The sequence below is a fragment of the Mesoplodon mirus genome (assembly GCF_964341445.2).
Source record: "Mesoplodon mirus genome assembly, chromosome: 13".
NCBI lineage: Eukaryota > Metazoa > Chordata > Mammalia > Artiodactyla > Ziphiidae > Mesoplodon > Mesoplodon mirus.
The window spans coordinates 9,554,010-9,572,230 of record NC_138989.1 but is presented as its reverse complement, the minus strand read 5'-3'; the positions used below and the strand labels follow the sequence as shown (position 1 = coordinate 9,572,230).

Here is an 18,221-nt window from a genome sequence, read left to right as displayed (position 1 = left end):
TAAATGAATCAGTGATTTACAAAAGAATAAATATGAGTGGTTCACAACACGTGAAAAGATATTTAGTGTAACTAATAAACAAAGAAGTACAAAATAAATCAACAAGGAGGAAAAAAATTCTTATTCTTTCTGACCACTTTTCCTGGGTTTGTGGTCAATATGTGGCTACAATACATTCTCCTTCCCAAGTTTTCTTCCTCACTCTTATAACTACAGTACAGTACCAATATGCCTTGCATTCCCAAGAACCCCGAATACCCAGTGTTGGGAATGGGGTTCAGTAAATTACAATACAGCCACACAAGAGACTGTTACACAAGAGGAACCAAAGTTACTCAGAATTTGTAATCACACAGAGAAATACAGATGCTTGTAGTGGGTGAAAGGAAGCAGGATTGAAAATGGTACATGCAGAATGAACGACCATTTTGAAAAAGTACATGGGGAAAAGATCAGATAGGAAAACAACAAAATATTGCCACTGCTTTTTTAGTAGGTAGTTTTCCCCTCCTATTTCCGTATTTTCTGAATTTGACAGTAGGCATATGCAACTTTTATAATTGCGGAGAAAAATCTAAAAATGGAAAGTATTGTCCTACTGCACATTCAGTAACCCTGTAGTGTTAAACCTCTCACCCCACTTCCTTGATAATTGACAGAGCTGTATGAAGTCCACAGCCAATGCGTGTGACTCACGTAACTTATACCACGGTGTCAGCTTTGCAGTGGGCTGCTGATTATCCAACCTGCCAAATGCTTTCATGTATAGGTATAGAATCCTCACATTGACTGATGAACAGGTTCTATTATCCCTCTGCTAAAGACACAGAAACCAGAGTCAGAGAGGTTCAGGCCCCTGCCCAAGGTCACACAGCTCAAAAACACCAAGCTGAGAGTCCCACCCCACTGTGTCTGATGCTACAGCTCGATCAACCTAAGCTGCCCAGCCTTGCCTCCTGAAAGGAGGGGCAGGGAGAGAAACGCCTCTGAGGAGTTGCCATCTCCTGCATCAGATTTTAAAAAAACAAAGTAAGGGGAAAAAAAAAAATTGGGGGGACTCACCTCTCCCTTCTTATCTCTTTAGCAGTGTTCCTCTGCCTGTCCTCCTACTTGCTCTTTCCTTTTTTTCTCTTTAATTTTCTTTTCTTTTTGCTTTTAACTAATCATTCAGTTAATAAGTTAGCTCTCTGAAACTTGGGTCAGTACCTAGTGACTCTATGAACGCAATAAAGAAATCAGCCATCACCGGTACAGAAGCCAGAAAGGTTTAAATCAAATCATCCTCTACAACAATGACATTAATTATGCTTTTAACACGTTTTACTGCTTTTTTCCCTCACTTCACGCCACATCTGTGTGAACAATATCCAAAAGATTTACGGTTTTCTTTCATAATTATAGACATACAGCCTGCACACTTATCAAAATACTTGCTGAGCAATCACGCTATATCGCATTCTCTGCCAAAGATTTGTGTTGGCAGCAGTCACTCAAAACAAAAATGTTGAATCAGGACTTGTGTGGCTTCGGGGGGGAGGTGTGGAGGGGAAGTATTTCGACAAATAATTTGCCTGTCAAGAAGTATAAAAACAGGAGAGTGTTCATCCTGGCAAATTTTCCAGGAGTATTATTTTCATGGAGGGGCCGGGGCAGCGTGTGTGGCAGGGACAGTGAGCAGGGAAGCTCCGAGCCACCAACAACACATCTGACATTTGGTTCTTGTGTCTGAGGATACAATTTAATGAGAACAAAAATATGTCTTCCTAATTCCCCTAAGAAATCATTAAAACATTTTGTTATTCTTAAATGTCTTGAAAATGAATTAGAGCCCTGAAGGGGCTGTTCGTATGGTATGTCTCCATCAGTTAAGGTTCCTTGTTCTCTAGCTCGTTGACAGCTGGGGATGTACGTCCCCCCCACCCCTCCATTTCTGGGGAGTAGAATTGGGAAATCAGACACGTGGAGTCAGCACTAGGCTTGGAATGACCGTTTGGGGAGAGGGGCAAGAGGGCACGGGAACTTTCCAGGAAGTTCCATGCCAATCTTGGGAGCGCTCATGGTCCCTGACTGGCACCACGGTTCTGGCCTCGTGGGTTAACATATTTTCAGAAAGATGAGGGTCCACAGTGAACCCCAGAAATGATGCTCTCTCCCACATGGGGGCTGTAAGTCCCTTCTCACCCCCAAACGCTCCCCTGGGTTTGAGACAACAGGTTATTTGAGTGATGATCTGTTTACCTCTGCCACCAGAATGCAAGTTCTCTGAGGTCTGGGCCCGTGTCTGTATCGGCAGGCTCATGGCTATGTTCCCAGTGTCTGGTGAGTGCTGGGTACATAGGAGGCACTCAATAAATGCCATCTGAGTAGAGAAACACGTGACAAGCAGGAAGCGCTAGTTGAAAAAAGTACCTTTTCATTCAAATAACTCTTCTCCCACTTTCTGCATCTGAATCTTATTTCTAATTCATTCAACAAACAATTATTAGGTGCCTACTGTGTACTGGATTCAGGGTACACAGGTTTACTATGACTCAGTCCCAGGCTTGGAGAATTTCACTTGTCCTAGGGACACACAGATGATGGTAAGAACAGTTAACACTTAGCAAGTGCCACTCTGTGCCATGCACGCTGAAGCCTCCCAATGACTGTATGAGACAGACTCTGATATTATTCCCAATTTATAGAAGCGAAGACTGAAGCTCAGGGAGGAGAATTAATTCGTCCACAGTTAGCCAATGAGTAAGTGGTACAGGCAGGATTTGAACTGGGGTCTGAGACTGGAAACACAAGCCCATCTCAGTGCTGCCCCCTGGTGCTACAGGAAAGGTACTATGAGGCCCGGTGGAGGAGCTGGGCATGTGGACTCGTGGGAGGTATCTCTGGGGTCTGTACTGGGTCACCCTCCACTGTCATTCGCCACTGAGACTGTGCAACCCAAAGAATTGAAAGGAGTGGGAAATAAGAGGGTGTATTTTTCCAAATTTTTTCCCAGATAGCTCTGATAAGGGTGGAGACATCATAAGCAAAAAGGCTGCAAGGAATGGGGCGGCCTCTCGGTCTCTTGGCCACATGCCTGGTGTGGTCCTCAGTAAGGGTGATAACGACCAGGGCTGCAGACACAGCTGTCTTGGCCTCAAACCACAGGGCCACGTCCTGGCAGGGGGAGGCACAGAGCCTGGAGGGCTGTGCTGTCTGGTTCCAGCCATTCTTGCCGCCCAAACATTCTGACTGAGAAAACCCATGTGGCCATGCTGCCTTCCTGCGAGTGCAGAATCAGGGCAGAGCGCGGGACTGGGGCAGAGCGAGTGGAGTCTGCAGGGGCCTCTGTAGTGGGCTGAATGGTGACCCCAAAATGTACATCCATGTCCTAATGCCTGGAGCCTGTAAATGCGACCTTTTTTGGAAAAGGGTCTTTTGCAAATGTAATTAAGTTAAGGATCTTGAGATGAGATCATCCTGGATTATCTGGGCGGGGCCTAAATCCAATGACCAGTGTCCTTATAAGAGAACGAAGAGGGGGATTTGGGACCCAGAGACACAGAGGGAAGAAGGCCACGTGCAGACAGAGGCAGAGATTGGAGTGATGCAGCCACAAGCCAAGGGACACCTGGAGCCACCAGAAGCTGGAAGAGGTAGGGAAGAGTCCTCCCCTATTGAAGTACAGTGTGTAACGTGAAGGATGTAAGTTACTCAGCTTTCTGCTCTCTACACCAAACGGTGTTTGTCTTCGGAGGGACCACAGCCCTGCCGACACCTTGATTTCAGACTTCTGGCCTCCAGAACTGAGAGAGAATAAGGATCTGTTGTTTTAAGCCACCCAGTTTGTGGTAGTTTGTTACAGCAGTGGGAAACTAACATAACCTCCCACGAGGAGCCAAGTTGTGACACGAGCAGACACTCTAGAAATAGTTGTTGAATGTGTCAAGAGCTGAGTCCCATCTCTCCCTGGCTGTGAGGCATCAGGCACTGGACTCAACCTCTTTGTGCCAGGGAGACAGGGACTGGTACGGCCTGTTCCCTTGGGGCTTGTAACATGCAGAGGGTAGAGCACATGCAACTTCTACACCTGGCCAGTGCTTCTCTAACTATGATGTGCTCCCGGATCCCCTGGGGAACTTGTTAAAATGCAGAGGCTTCAATGGCCCAAGGTTCTGTGTTTCTAACGAGCTCCAGGTGAAGCCAATGTTGCTGGTCCATGGACTGCACTTTGAGTAGAACAGGCTAGAAGACTTCCCTCACCACCCAGCCCATGTGCTTTTGGAGGGGAAGCTTCACATCATTGCTGCTGTATTAGTTTCCTGGGGCAGCCATAACAGAGCACCACCCACTAAGGTGGCTTAAAACCACAAAAGTTTATTCTCTCACAGTTCTGGAGGCCAGAAGTCCAAAATCAAGCTGCTGTCAGGGCTGTGCTCCTTCTGAAGGCTCTAGCGGAGGATCCTTCCTGGCCTCTTCCAGCTCCTGGTGGTCTCAGGCATTCTTTGGCTTGTAGTTGCATCACTCCAAACTCTGCCTCTGTCTTCACATGGCCCTCTTCCCTGTGTCTGTGTCCCAAAACTCCCTCTCCTCTTCTTATAAGGACACCTTTCATTGGATTTAAGGTCCTCCCTAAGTCCAGGATGATCTCATCTCAAGATCCCTAACTAATTACATCTGCAAAGACCCTGTTTCCAAATAAGCTCGCACTACGAGGTTCAAAGTGGACATAAGTTTTGGGAGGACACTATTTAAACCATCACAGTTGCCCAAGACAGATGGAACGAGGGACTTTCCCATCCCCTGCACAAAGGTCTCACAAACAACCTTGACATCAAATATAAATGACTTTGCCTTCTCCATGGCTCAGCCTAGAGTGGGATCTCATTTTCTTCTTCATAAACCCCCAGCCCCAATCACCCCTGACAGCACTAATTCCTACAGCTGTGTGGAAGTCCTAGAAATGGATTAGAGGGGCTGTCTGGGTGGAGGGAGTTAGCACAGTGGAGTCTTCTCCCAGCTCCACCATTATTAAGCAAATCACTACATTCTGGGTTCCCATCTCTAGGTCAATAAATGAAAACGTTGCAGAGGATGGGCCATTTTAAAAAAGGGAAACTTTTTGCAGAAGTATATCTACATATTTAGGTACACAGTTGAAGGCTCTCAAGCTGATCATACCTCTGTAATCCACACCCAGATCAAGAAGCAACATCTCCAGGCCCCAAAGGCCCCTCCCAGGAACCCCATCCAAGAGAAACCACTCTCTTGACTTCTAACAGCACAGGTGCCTTTTTTTTTTTTTAGGTGAAATTCTGTAATGCAAAATTTACCATTTTAGAGTGAACAATTCAGTGCCAGTTAGTACATTCATGATGTTGTGCAACCACCACCTCTATCTAGTCCCAGAACATTTTTATTCCCCTAAAATGAAACCTCATACCCATTAAGCATCCACTCCCCATTCTCTCCTGCCCCCAGATTGGTAACCATCAATCTGATTTCTGTCTTTATAGATTTGCCTATTTTGGGTGCTTCATACAAATGAAATCATAAACCGTGTGACCTCTTGTATCTGGCTTCTTTCACTCAGCATCATGTTTTTAAGGTTCATCCACTCTGTAGCATGTGTCAGTACTTCATTACTTTTTATGGCTAAATAATATTCCACTGGATTGGTAAACCACATTTTATTTATTCATCCACTGATGGACATTTGGGTTGTTCCGCCTTTTAGCCATTGTGAATAGTGCTGATATTAATTTTTGCCTGTCTTCATATTTTATGTAAATGGAGTCATACAGTATATGCTCTTTTGGGTTTGGTTTTTGAGGAACATCAAGTTTTTGAGGTTGGCCGAGCCATGTTGGAGGAAACATTTGCAGTCTTTCCTCCAGCGCCCTCTGCTGGCAGAGAGCACTGGGTGCCTTCTGCCCCTCGTGGCGAAGGGATGGGGGTTCTGGTGGGCAAGACACTCGGATCCCCAAGATCCAGGTGGGACATCTTACCAGGAGTCCCCCAAAGCTCCCTGGCTGATGTTGGAAGGCAGTGGGGTAAGTTGCAAGAGTCGTGTGGGGACATATCACACCAGACTGGGTATAGACCCCCTCAGTCCCTACAACTCCTACCCGTGGCAGGCCTGGCCTCACCCAGGAGTCTTGGCCTGTCCCCAGATGCCACTGAGAGGAGGGCCCTGTGTAACAGTCCTAACAGCAGTTTATTTTTGTTAATTATTCACTCATGGAGCCCAAGCATTTCTTACCTGGTGCTTCAATTAACTGCTTGTAAACGCTCAGGAAAGCGGCTTCGGCCTCCTGACTTCTCTTACTAAGAGCCACCACCTTTGGAAACAACAAGAGAAAGAATCACGTGTGACCACAGCATCTGAGTCTAGAAGCAAATTTGATCATTTTCTACATAGGCAAACATGGGATTGGGGGGAGAAAGAAGGGAAATGAAGATTAAAAGTATGGAGTAGACTGCCAAAATTCAGCTGATGGTGGCTGACTCCTTTGCCAGAGCAAGTTCTAAATAAATAGACTTTGCCTGTTAAAAAAAAAAAAAAGTATGGAGTAGAAAGTCTGGATTCAAGTTCCAGCTCCACTGCATCTGGCTGTGTGACCTTGGGCAAGTCACTGCCCCTCCTCTGATCCTCAGTTTCCTCACCTGTAAAATGGGGGTAAATAATAGAAACTACCTCTTAGGCCTGTTGTGAGGATTAAAAGAAGCTACATATAAGTGCTTAGCACAGGGCCTGGCACAACAGTACGTTATTAACAGCTGTTACTATTATTCCTGTTATTAAAGGGCAATGTCGGAGGTTCAAATATGACACGTTTTGTAGGAAAGTGGGACACATCTGGGGAATATGTCTTGCCACTGAAAATTAAAGAGAAATTGTTGAATCTCTAGTAAGATATCAGTTTCAACAAATGTCAAGAGTGATAGTTTGTGAAACAGTTCCTGGCATACCAAAGGTGCTCAATAAATGCCTCTTGATTGATGAATACACCCAATGACTGGATGACCAGTGGTGAGGAGATACTTTCATGCATTCGTTCTCTTGCTCACGGACTTTTATTGTTCTGCCAGTGAGACTCCGTAAGATGTGTTTCTGGGGCTCAGCACCACCTCATCCCTCCGCTCCTGGCTGTGAGTTCTGAGCTCCGGCCTCACAACTGCCTTGATGCTGGCTCTTCTTGGCCAGTCCCCTTGGCATTAGTCCTGGGCCTTCCTGGCAAACTGCTGGACCAAGCTCCTGGCACCCACAGGTCACCATCCCTACCTCCTCGAGGACACACTGGGCTGGCATCCCCCTTTGGACTGGAACAGAGCTTTATTCCCCCTGGCACTGAAATACCTCTCCCTCCGGTGCCAACTTGCTAAATGATGACTCTATCAGAGTATCGACTTGTCAACACCCTCTTTCAGAGCTGGGCTTTTCCTATGAATCCCAGTAACGCCATTTGGGGAAGTGTCTGTTATTGAATTCCTCCCCTCAAAGTAAGCTCTGTGAGCATGTGGTCTGGTGCACAGAAGGGGCTCAACATAATCTGTTGAATGAACAAATCCAAGTGGGTAGCACTGACTCTAGATCCTGTCTGTGACACCACTGTAGAAAAATGGCAGGGCCCAATTCTGAGACAGTCTGCTCACAGAGGTGACCAACCGAGGTACAGGTCCTGGAGCCAGGCTGCCTGGGTTCAAATCCCAGCCCCACCACTTATTATCTGTGTGTCCTTGAACAGGTGGGTCACTTCAATCCCTGTGCCTCTACTTCCCCACCTGTAAAAAGGGGATAATAATATGACAGCCTCCCTCAAAGCGTCGCTAGAGGATCAAATGACTTAACACAGTGTAAAGCCCTTTGCAAAACTCCTAGCATGCATTAAGCCCCATAGACATGTCACCTCTTGGTATGATCAACCCCTTCCTTCCTTCTTGCCTGTTATGGGGACAGGTTCTGCCCAGTGCTGGATGATAAACTTCAGCTGTGCTCATCTCTGGTGTCCTATGAAGACCACCTGAGAAAAGCCTCGCCTCCACACACAGCAGGGCACTCTGGGAAGAATTTGAAAACCACAGCAGTTTCTCTGCTGCTTCCAATATGGCAGCCATGAGCCTCATGTGGGTACTAAGCACTTGAAACGTGGCAAGTCCAAATCCAGATGTGCTGTGAGTGCAAATATGCACCTGATTTCAAAGACTTAGTTCAAAAAAAGAGAACGTACAATAGCTCATCAGCTATTCTTATGTTGATTACATGTTGAAGTGATAAAATTTTGGGTATTCTGGGTTAAATAAAAAATATTATTAAAATTCATTTCACCTGTTTTCTTTTACCTTTTAAAATGTAGGTACTACAAAATGTAAAAGCACATGTGTGGATCACATTATATTTCTACTGGACGGCATGGCTTGAAGGTTTTACAAGGTCCACAGAGAATTTTTACTTAAGAGAGGTGGAGAGAAATATATGGTGGATGTTGAGCAAGTGATTTTAAAAAGGTCAGTTACAAAAGCTCTTCAAGCTCTCTCGTTGTTATTCTGAGAGCAATCTCTGGTCGCTTACCTTCCAGAGTGAATGACAGTCTCTCATACATTCAACAAACATTTCCTGAGCACCTGTTATGTGCCATGAACTGTGAGCTGAGAACTCAGCGATGAATAATGCAGCCTTAAGCCCCACCCTTAGAGGACTCACAGTCCAGTGGGGAGACGGACATTAAAGCAGATTCCCCAGATAATTCATTAATTACATGTGCTGAACGCTTCAAAGGAAAAGCAGAGGGGGGCTTGAGAGTGTGTAAGTGGGGGGTGACTGACCCAGTTTGATGGGTGGAAGGAACATCAGGAATTATCTCCCAGAGGGGAAGATGGTGATGGACAGAAATAATGTTCTAGAATCTAGGCAAAGGGAAGATTTTTATTCTTGCTAAGATATACAAAACACAGTTCCTGCTCTGGGGACTCACAGCTGAGTGGGAGACACAGCAATGCCAGAGAGGAACCGTAACACAGGAGGAGGTGATGCAAACACTGGAGTCTCCAGATTAATGTGAGGAGGGGGCAATTAATTCAGAGTTTGGGGGGACATCCTGGATGCACTACTAGTAATAATAATGTAACATCCAGAGTTTACCATGTACCAGATATTTGCTTTCATAATCATCCCTCTCCATACACCAATCACTGAAGGTAGCTGCTGTTATTATCCCCATTGTACAGATGAGGAAACCAAGACTCAGCGAGGTTAAGTAACTTGCCCAAGGTCACTCAGTAAGTAAATGGCAGAGTGAGATTCACACCAGGTCTGGGGATTGAAATTACTGTTCTGAATCCAGATGTGGGCCCCTTTCTCCTGGATAGAAAAACCATCCCAGCCAGTGGGGACAGTCACTCGGACTCCATTTGGATGCTGATGCCTTGAGATGCTCTCTATGGCTGTACCAGGTCAGGGGCTGCTATGCTGCTGACCTGAGGTCCAAGAAAAGCCATGAGAAACAAAAGCAATTCATCTCCCGATCCCTAGATGGAGAATTATCAAAGATGAGCCAGCACAAAGTCTGAATGCTTCATTTTACAGTCGTCCATGCTAAGCATGTGTGGTAGCTGGAGTTTACGATAGGCGTAAGAATGTTCTATTGACTTCTGATTTATTTCGTTTCTTTATTTTTTTGGCTGTGTTGCGTCTTAGTTGCGGCACGTGGGGTCTTTGTTGAGGCATGTGGGATCTTTTGTTGCGGCACGGGTTCTTTGTTGCGGTGCTCGGGTTTGTCTCTAGTTGTGGCGTGTGGGTTTTCTCTCTGTAGTTTGCAGCATGCGGGCTCTCTTGTTGAGGCGCACGAGCTCAGTAGTTGTGGTGCGCCGGTTTAGTTGCCCCGTGGTATGTGGGATCTTAGTTCCTGACCAGGGATCGAACCCGCGTCCCCTGCATTGGAAGGCGGATTCCTTACCACTGGACCACCAGGGAAGCCCTGCTGTTGACTTCTAAAAAGGAATTCAGGGCAGAGGTGAGGGCAAGCCACAGAAGATCCCTTTATTGTTTCCTGGTCCCTATGCATAGCACCCTCTACTATCCGTTCATGGTGCTTATCAGTTGTGTATTGATTATCTGTATGACTGTCTCCTTATAATGTCAGCCCGCCCCATTAAAGCTGTGCTGTCCAAAACAGTAAGCACTAGCCCATGTGGCCAGTGAGCACTTGACATGTGACTATTCAAATTCAGATAGGCTGTATGTGTAAAATATGGGATTTCTAAGTCTTAGGAAGAAAAAAGGAATGTAAAATATCTCAATAATTTTTATATTGATTTCATGTTGAAATGATAATATTGTGGACATATTGGGTTCAATAAAATATATTATTAAAATTAAACTCACCTATTTCATTTTACTTTTTATAACGTAGCTACTAGAAAAATTTACATTACTTATGTCGTTTGCATTCTATTTCTACTGGACAGCACTGTTCTAGATCAAAGGTTAGGAAACTATGGCCCTTGGGCCAAATGTGGCCCTTCATCTGTGTGTTTAAATAAAGTTTTATTGGAACACAGCTACAATCATTCTTTTATGTATTGTCTGTGGCTGCTTTCATGCTATAATGGTGGAGTTGCATAGTTGTGACAGACACTCTGGCTGCAAAGCTGAAAATATTTACTCTCTCTGGCCCTTAACAGAAAACATTTGCTGATCCCTGCTTTAGAGGTTCACCTAATGGCTAGACAATATTTTCAAAAGCAGAGATCAAAAAACATCCTGGAATGGCACTAGGTCTGAATTAGTTCAAGTTTAGGGCCTCCCATAGTAAATATGACTCTTGAAGACAGTAGTCATTTGGATGTCCTGCCTCGTTCAGTCTTGTTTTAGAGCAATGACCCTGTTTATTTCTAAAAGGCCAGGCCTGATGGCATCAGGGCCTGATCCAGTGCTGGGCCCAATGTCATGAAGCATCTCTTGGCCTCAGTTTGTTCATCTATCATGTGGGAATAATACTCTCCATTTGCCTAAGAAGCTGTTGGGGGAGGAATGGGCTAACATGTGGGAAAGAGTCCCATGGAAGCTGGAAAAAAGCTTTCTAATAAAGCAAATAATTCTTCTTCCAACCATACAGGATGTCTTTTCCAAGAGCTGCAGCTCTCATGTATTTCACCCATGTGCCCAGAACAGGTGAGCTCGGCCTAAATAAAAGGCCATGTGTTTCTGCCTCATGGCTGGGTCCTACAGTGCAGAAGGGCAGGAGAAAAGGGTCCAGAATGACAGATTTGGCTTGTGACAGGCAGATCTTTGAAGGCCATCTGGGGGAGGAAGAGGAGGAGGAGGAGGAGGAGGTGGCGGCCAGCTACAGACACCAAGAAGGTCACCATCAGAAATAGCTCAGCGTCTGATGAAGCAGGCGGCATTCACACTACCCGAAGTAATATAAGGGGTGAAAATGTGTTTGGTCCCCTGAGTATGAAAGTTAACAGGTGTAGAACCGGTTAAGCCAGAGGAGACGCAAAAGCCTGCTCTAGCTGCCTAGCATTTGTCTGTCAGGTGGTCAAAAAATGGCAAGTTTGGGGCCCCCCCGAGGCTGTGCTTCCATGACTGTCTGAGGCAGCAGTGAAAACATCTACTGGCTACTGAGAACAGCTCTGTGCCAAGCTCTTCACAATGAACAGTCAGAGTTTCCAGAAACCGAACCTTTATTCTGTGTTCAGTGCCCTATCTTTGGAATGTCTGCATACAGCTCTAAGGCGTGAGCACTGTTATTGCTCCCATTTTACAGGGGAAGAAACTGAGGTTCAGGGAAGCCAAGTCACTTGGCCAAGATGAAAGAACTAGTTATTGATGGAGGTGGTATCTGCGCCCAGCATGCTCTCATTCCAGGGCTCAGAACTGCAACCAGAGACCAGTGTTTCTCAGTGTGCTGCACAGTCCCCCGGGCGTGAAAAGAGGGAGGGACCCGTGATCAAGCCTGTACCCACTTGCCTTCTCCATGGATTGTACAAAATCTACTAGCACACTGGATGCTCTCATGAGAGCTGCAGAAGAAAATGCTCTTCAACTCAGCTTAGCCCAGTGTTTTCCCAAATGCATTTGGTCACGGAGCTTTTTCATCAGAGAATAAACTTAGAAACTAGGGTTCCGTGAAACACACTTTGATACAGCTTCCCTCTACCGCTGGGTCCTGGGCTCTGGGGAGGGTGGGGCATGGTGGTTCTGAGAGATTGGGTGGGGGGGTCTGATGCCACAGGAATTCTGGAAGAAACTGAAGAGTGATGGGCAGTTGAGAGGTGGGTGTTCAGAGGGTCTCAGAATCAGTACCTCAGAGGAGGAGGCAGAGGAATGAGATCGGAGGAGAAAAGGCATCAGCCCAGGATGGCCGGGGGCGGGCGGGCAGGCGAGTGCCCTTTAACACCCTCTGAGGCCTGGTTCTCCTTCTGGGAAGTGAAGATCCGGGGCCACGTGGGGAGCAAAGAGGAGAAAGAAGAATGAGGGGAGACAGAGGAAGGGGGAAGAGAGCGTGAGGGTTATGCAAAGAGTGAGGGGCATGGAGGGCAAGGGGGAGCAGAGAGCTGGGGGTTCACAGACACTGAGGGGAGCAGGCAGGAGAAGGGGGTCATGGAGAGTAAGGGAGGCACAGACATGGAGGCGGGTGGAACGCGGGCTCAGAGTGAAGGGAGCAGGGGTGTGGAGCACAGTGCGGGGAGCACAGAGAATGAGGGTGGCGGCGGCTGAGGGCCATGCAGAGGAGCAGAAGGAAACCCTGGCCTCCGCGACACAGGGGAGTGACTGGCTCAATGGGAAGGGGCTCGTGGTGACTGCTCAGGGGCTGCCGCAGGGTCTGGGAGAGGTGATGGTCCAGGTCCAGGGTGGTGCTGGAGAGGGGAAGAAAAGAACTGATTCGAGAGATGATTAGGAGATAAGTTCCTGATCCAGGTCATGGTTGGGGCTGAAGGTGGGGAGGCGCATGGGGGTGCATTTAGCCAAGAGGGAGGTGCAGACTCAGGAAGACACACTACGAGAGCAGTCTACAGTCAGCTGAAGATCTTCCTGGCTAGTGCGTTGAGAGGAATACATGTATTTTGGACTGTAAGGATTGCAGCCCAGGATGGGAAGAAGGTAGAAATTTCAAGGAGGCTCAATCTTTCTAAGTTCTCAAAATGGGTTGCCTTGTGAGGTACTGAGCTCCCCAAGAGCAGAGGCATCCAAGTACATGGCCATCTATCTCTGAGGATATAAACGTACTCAGGGAAATGTATACATTAGGGAGGTTTGGCCAAACTATCCAGAAGGCGCACATCTTACTCTGAGTCTATGTGATAAATCGCTTTTACTTATAGTGATATTCTGACATCCTACCACTTGTAAAAGGTGATAACGATTACTTGTTTGGTGATATGAGAATTATTATTATCAACAGTAACAGTGACTACTGAGCACTGACTCTGTCAAGCACTCTGTTAAGTGTCTGACAAATATTAACTCATTTAATCCTCAAAACCCAGGTCGGGGGGGTGTCACTGCCCATTTAACAGATGAAGATATCAAGGCACAGAAGGGCGAAGGCCATACCGTGTGGGAGCTGGGACTCACACCCAGCTCAGTCAGACTCCAAAGCCCATGATCCTAACCCCCACTTGGGACTGAATCTCTGGTAGGGGTTTGTGGAAGGGGCTGGGTGGAATATCTGAAAGGGCTGAAGGAGCCAGGCCGGCAGGATGGCAGGGGACAGCGAGGCCAGGAGAAGCCAAGTGCCCGGGTCTTCAGCAGGACTTGTCTCCTCTGTCTCACAGAGTGTGTTTGCTGGGGGCCTTGTTCCCGGGTGAGCACTAATGTTCTCTCTGCCGTATGTCATTGATGTGGCTGAGCAAATGAAAATTACACTTTAATGTCAGGGCTTAAATAAGAAATAAGACTTTGACTCTTGTTTTTGGTAGCTGTTGTTGAGCTGGGCTCTCTCGGCTCCTGTCTGGACAGGGCAGAAGGCTGGGACCCTCTCTGGCCTTCTGAGATCTCAGGGACATTCCCAAGGGAGGGTCAGAGTGGGTCCCAGAGAGGCCACATCCTAGCTGAGGCTCAGGAGCCAGCAGAAGCCACTTCTAGAGCCTGACAGGATGGAATAAAATGAACATATCTGGCCACCTTTCACTGTTTTGAATTCTCAGGTATAAATCACACATTTATTTTAAATCGTCAGATGTAAGACACTAATTCAAATTCAATCTTGAGCTCTGAGATCCCCTCTTCCAGGGATGTAGGTCCAGCTTCTAGATCCTCCTCCCAATGCCTCAACCTGCAACAGTGATGGACACAAGCAGGAGTTCCGTAACTACAATAAAAGCAAGCGGGGGCTTCCCTGGTGGCGCAGTGGTTGAGAGTCCGCCTGCCGATGCAGGGGACAAGGGTTCGTGCCCCGGTCCGGGAAGATCCCACATGCCGTGGAGCAGCTGGGCCCGTGAGCCATGGCCGCTGAGCCTGTGCGTCCGGAGCCTGTGCTCCGCAACGGGAGAGGCCACAACAGTGAGAGGCCCAAGTACCGCAAAAAAAAAAAAAAAAAAAAAAAAAAGCAAGCGGTATTTACTGAGCACCCACTATGTGCACGCCCCAGGGGAGGCGTCCTGCACCCTCCACAAGACCCTCAAACACGTATTGAGTGCTGTACATGCATTAACTCACTCGATCCTTGCAAAACTTCCATGAGGTGGGGGGACTGAATTGTGCCCCCCCAATGTGACTATATTTGGAGAGAGGACCTTTAAGGGGGTAATTAAGGTTAAATGAAGTCTTAAGGGGATTGGTGTCCCTATAGGAAGAGGAAGAGACATAGGCATGCAGAAGCATGGAGGAACACAGTAAGGCGGCGGCCATCTACAAACCAAAGAGAGCTCTCACCAGAAACCAACCGTGCCAGCACCTTGATCTTGGACTGCTAGCTTCCAGAATTGTGAGAAAATAAAATTCTGTTATTTAAGTCACCTAGTCTGTGGTATTCTGTTACGACAGCCTGAGCTGACCGTCTAGCTCCAGAAGCTGCCATCTCATGGCTGGGTTTGTCAGTTCTTAGGTCTGAGCCCCACCAGGGGAGAGTGGGTCTGTCTATTCACAGAGCCTCACACACAGTGGGTGCTCAATAAATGTCTGCTGAAGAACGAGTGTCACTGTCTATGTGTCATCCTTGGGGGTGATTCTCAGGCTGGAGAGGAACTGATAGCAGTGGGGCTCCCTCTTTGGAGATGTCCGGAAAAGTACCAGGCACCCTGACTGGTGTTCGTGTTCTAGTTAAGGGAGAGTTTGTGCTTTGTCCCGATCTGCTCTGAACACCAGGCACTCACCCATCAGTCAGCACCTGATGACAGGCCCGTGCTCATGCTAACTTCTCATCTGGCTGTTGTTCCATTTCCCCAACCAGATTGTGAGCATCCAGAGGGCTCACAATCTGGACTGGGACTAGCTTTTTTTTTTTTCCTTGGCATTTAAAAAAGTGAAATAAAATAATGCATGTAAAGTGTTAACATAGCGCCTGACACATCACCGATGTCCAAAGAATTCATTTTCTCAGCAGGTATTTATCGAGCATCTTCTAAGGATGGGGGCTGTTCTAGGCACTGGGTATTCAGTACTAAGCAAGACTGACCCAAACCTGTACCCTTGCAGAGCTGACACTCTAAAGGCAGAGGCAGGCAATAAAATAAATCATGATACAGAAGGTGAGAAAGTGATCAAGTACAAGGGAGGAAAATAAAGCTAGGAGGGAGATGGGAGTCTGGGGTAGGGATGTGTGTCCTGCCTAGTAGGGCCAGGGAAGGCCTTGGGAGAAAAGAACAGTTGAGCAGACTTGTAGAAGGGGAGGGGGTGTGTCATTCGGCCATCTCAGGGAAGAATATTCCAGGCAGCTAGAATAGCAGGTGCAAAGGCCCTGGGGCAGAAATACGTTTGCCTTGTTTGGGTAACAACAAAGAGGCCAGTGTAGTGGGAGAAGGTAGGGGAAGGGGACGAGAAGAGGTCAGGGATCAAAGGGTAGGGGCAGAGCTTTGTAGGTCATTGTGAGGACTTGGGCTTTTTCCTCGAGGGGAATGAGTAGCCACGGGAGGGTTTAGAGCAGACGAGGGACATGGTCCACGTACGTTTTAACAGGATTCCTCTGGCTGTCATGTGGACAATGGATTGAGGGGGGGGGGCTAGGGTGGAAGCAGGTTGACCAGGGAGGTGGCTACTTTAATAGTCCAGGCGAGAAGGATGGCATTTCAGAGCAGGGTGGTGTCAGTGGAGGTGGGGAGAAGTGCTGGGGTTCTGGATCCATTCTGAAGGTCCAGCCACAGGATTTGTTTCTCAGAAACACAGAGTAGATGTGGAGTGAGGAGAGAGGAAGAGGGGTGTCAAGGACATTTCATGGTTTGGGGCGTGAACAACTGGATGATCTTGAACAGCTGCTGCTGTGATTTTCTCCTCCCTCGCAGTCCACAACAGGACAAGTCAGGAGTGGGCACTAAATCAACAATGACTGAATGAAAAAATGAATGAATGAGGTAAGGAAGGAACTTAAGAGGCTCTCTGAGCTAATCCTTCTGAACTACAAACAAATACAAACCCACGTCTAGAAGGATGATGGAGGATGACACCCATCTACGCTGCAACCTAAACTATGCTGCAACCTTGAAGGCTCTGTGGAGATCTCTTGCAGGCTCTCTGATGGAGCAACACCTAGTGTGAGGGGACGGAGGCCCAGGATCTGCCCCAGAGGTCCTGGCATCTCAGGGAAGCTGTCAGCAGTGTGGGAAACAGGAAAAGCTGGATCTGGGAGTGAGCAGACCTGGGTTCTGGTTTCAGCTGGGGCCTCGTGTTCCTGTTCACCTTTGGGCAAGTCAGACCCCCTTTCTGAGCCTCAGCTTCCCCATCTGTAAAGTGAAGGTGCTGAGTTTCAGGTCTCTAACTCAAATTCACTCAAGCAGACAGACAAACACTCTCCTCCCCACTGGGATTTTAATCAAAGGCAGTGCAAGGCCTTGGAAGCCCACCCAGGCTTGGATCAAGGGGTGGGTCTGCTGGGAGAGCATGAGGGAGGAAAGAAAAACACCATGCAATTTTATTTTAATATTTGTAATTATTCCCAGGCTAAAAATAAGGCACAGAGCAGAGTGTTTTCAAATGTTGGCATTAATGAACACTTTTTATCCAACATAATGCGGGCCCCCAAATGCATTTATGTCAGGTTCCTTGAGATCTCGGAAGTGGTGCCCCATGCCAGATTGGCTTTCACAGCTTGGAAGCGGCGCAAAAATGAAACGTCCCACAAGCGCAGGCTGGCAGGCCTGCTATTAGCAACAGTATAATCATCAATTATGTCCAATCACAAACTACTGATTTTATAATTATCAAATGAAGTTCTAACTTCTCACCTCCGCTCAGTGGCAACTCATATAATCTCTCAGCTCAAAAAAGGAAGCTTTTTTCTTTTTTTTCCTGCTCTCTCTTCTGGGGAAAAGAATTTCCAGGCCTCCACATAAGACTGCATTTAAATTGCTTGTCACTCAAAACAAAGGCAAACCACTCATTTGTAATTCACCAGCCACCTGAACAGACTGCCTGTTTTCCTTTAAGCATCCATGCACTGAAGCACAAAGATCATTTTTTCTATTGTTAAAATTGTATAAGCCGGAGCTTTTTTTAGCAGTGAATACACAATTTCACTTCTCTTCTGAGGGCTCCCAGCATAAAAGGGACAGGACAGGAGGCTTTCTTTAGTGCCTTACAAATAAATTTTGCTTTGGGGTATTAAAAAAAATCAACTATGTGCTCATATAATGAGTTGAAAAGCTATTAAGGCCATTTATATATGAGGGCAGGAAAGAAGACGTTTCCCGTCCTGCCCAGGGTGTGGCCAGTATATGAAGTCAGATGATTGAGATTCATTCTCATGGGCGCTGGAAGCACCTGTGTTCAATTTCCTCTTTTGGGAGCTGCCGATATTACAAATATGGCTCCGTGCTGATTGGCATTCGGCTGGCAGGTTTCAAGAGCAGAAGCAACCCAGGGGTGGGTGCCCCAGCTTGGACCTGGCTGTTCCAGGCAGGCTCTAGCTGTGTGCCTGACTTTCTGGCTACCTCACCCCAGAGGGACAAGCCATGCACGATTGTCATGAAGCCCCTACATGAAACCAAATTCTGTGGCTCAGCCTTTGACAACCAGGCCTGTTTTGACAACAGCTCAGTTTTTCTCTATAACTGATTATGATAATAATACTTTCCAATTTTAATCT

General features: G+C 47.1%; 1 protein-coding gene across 5 annotated transcripts in view; it reads right to left on the bottom strand.

Moving 5' to 3' along the window:
- CUX2 (cut like homeobox 2) overlaps positions 1 to 18,221 on the bottom strand; it is a gene marked incomplete at its 3' end in the record, with an annotated part of 263,117 nt that overhangs the window by 53,388 nt on the left and 191,508 nt on the right. For all 5 annotated transcript variants that reach the window (XM_082641208.1, XM_082641209.1, XM_082641210.1 and 2 more), the window contains exon 4: positions 6,239 to 6,317. In XM_082641208.1, coding sequence (XP_082497334.1) covers positions 6,239 to 6,317 — 79 coding nt within the window. The remainder of the gene's footprint in view (positions 1 to 6,238; positions 6,318 to 18,221) is intronic.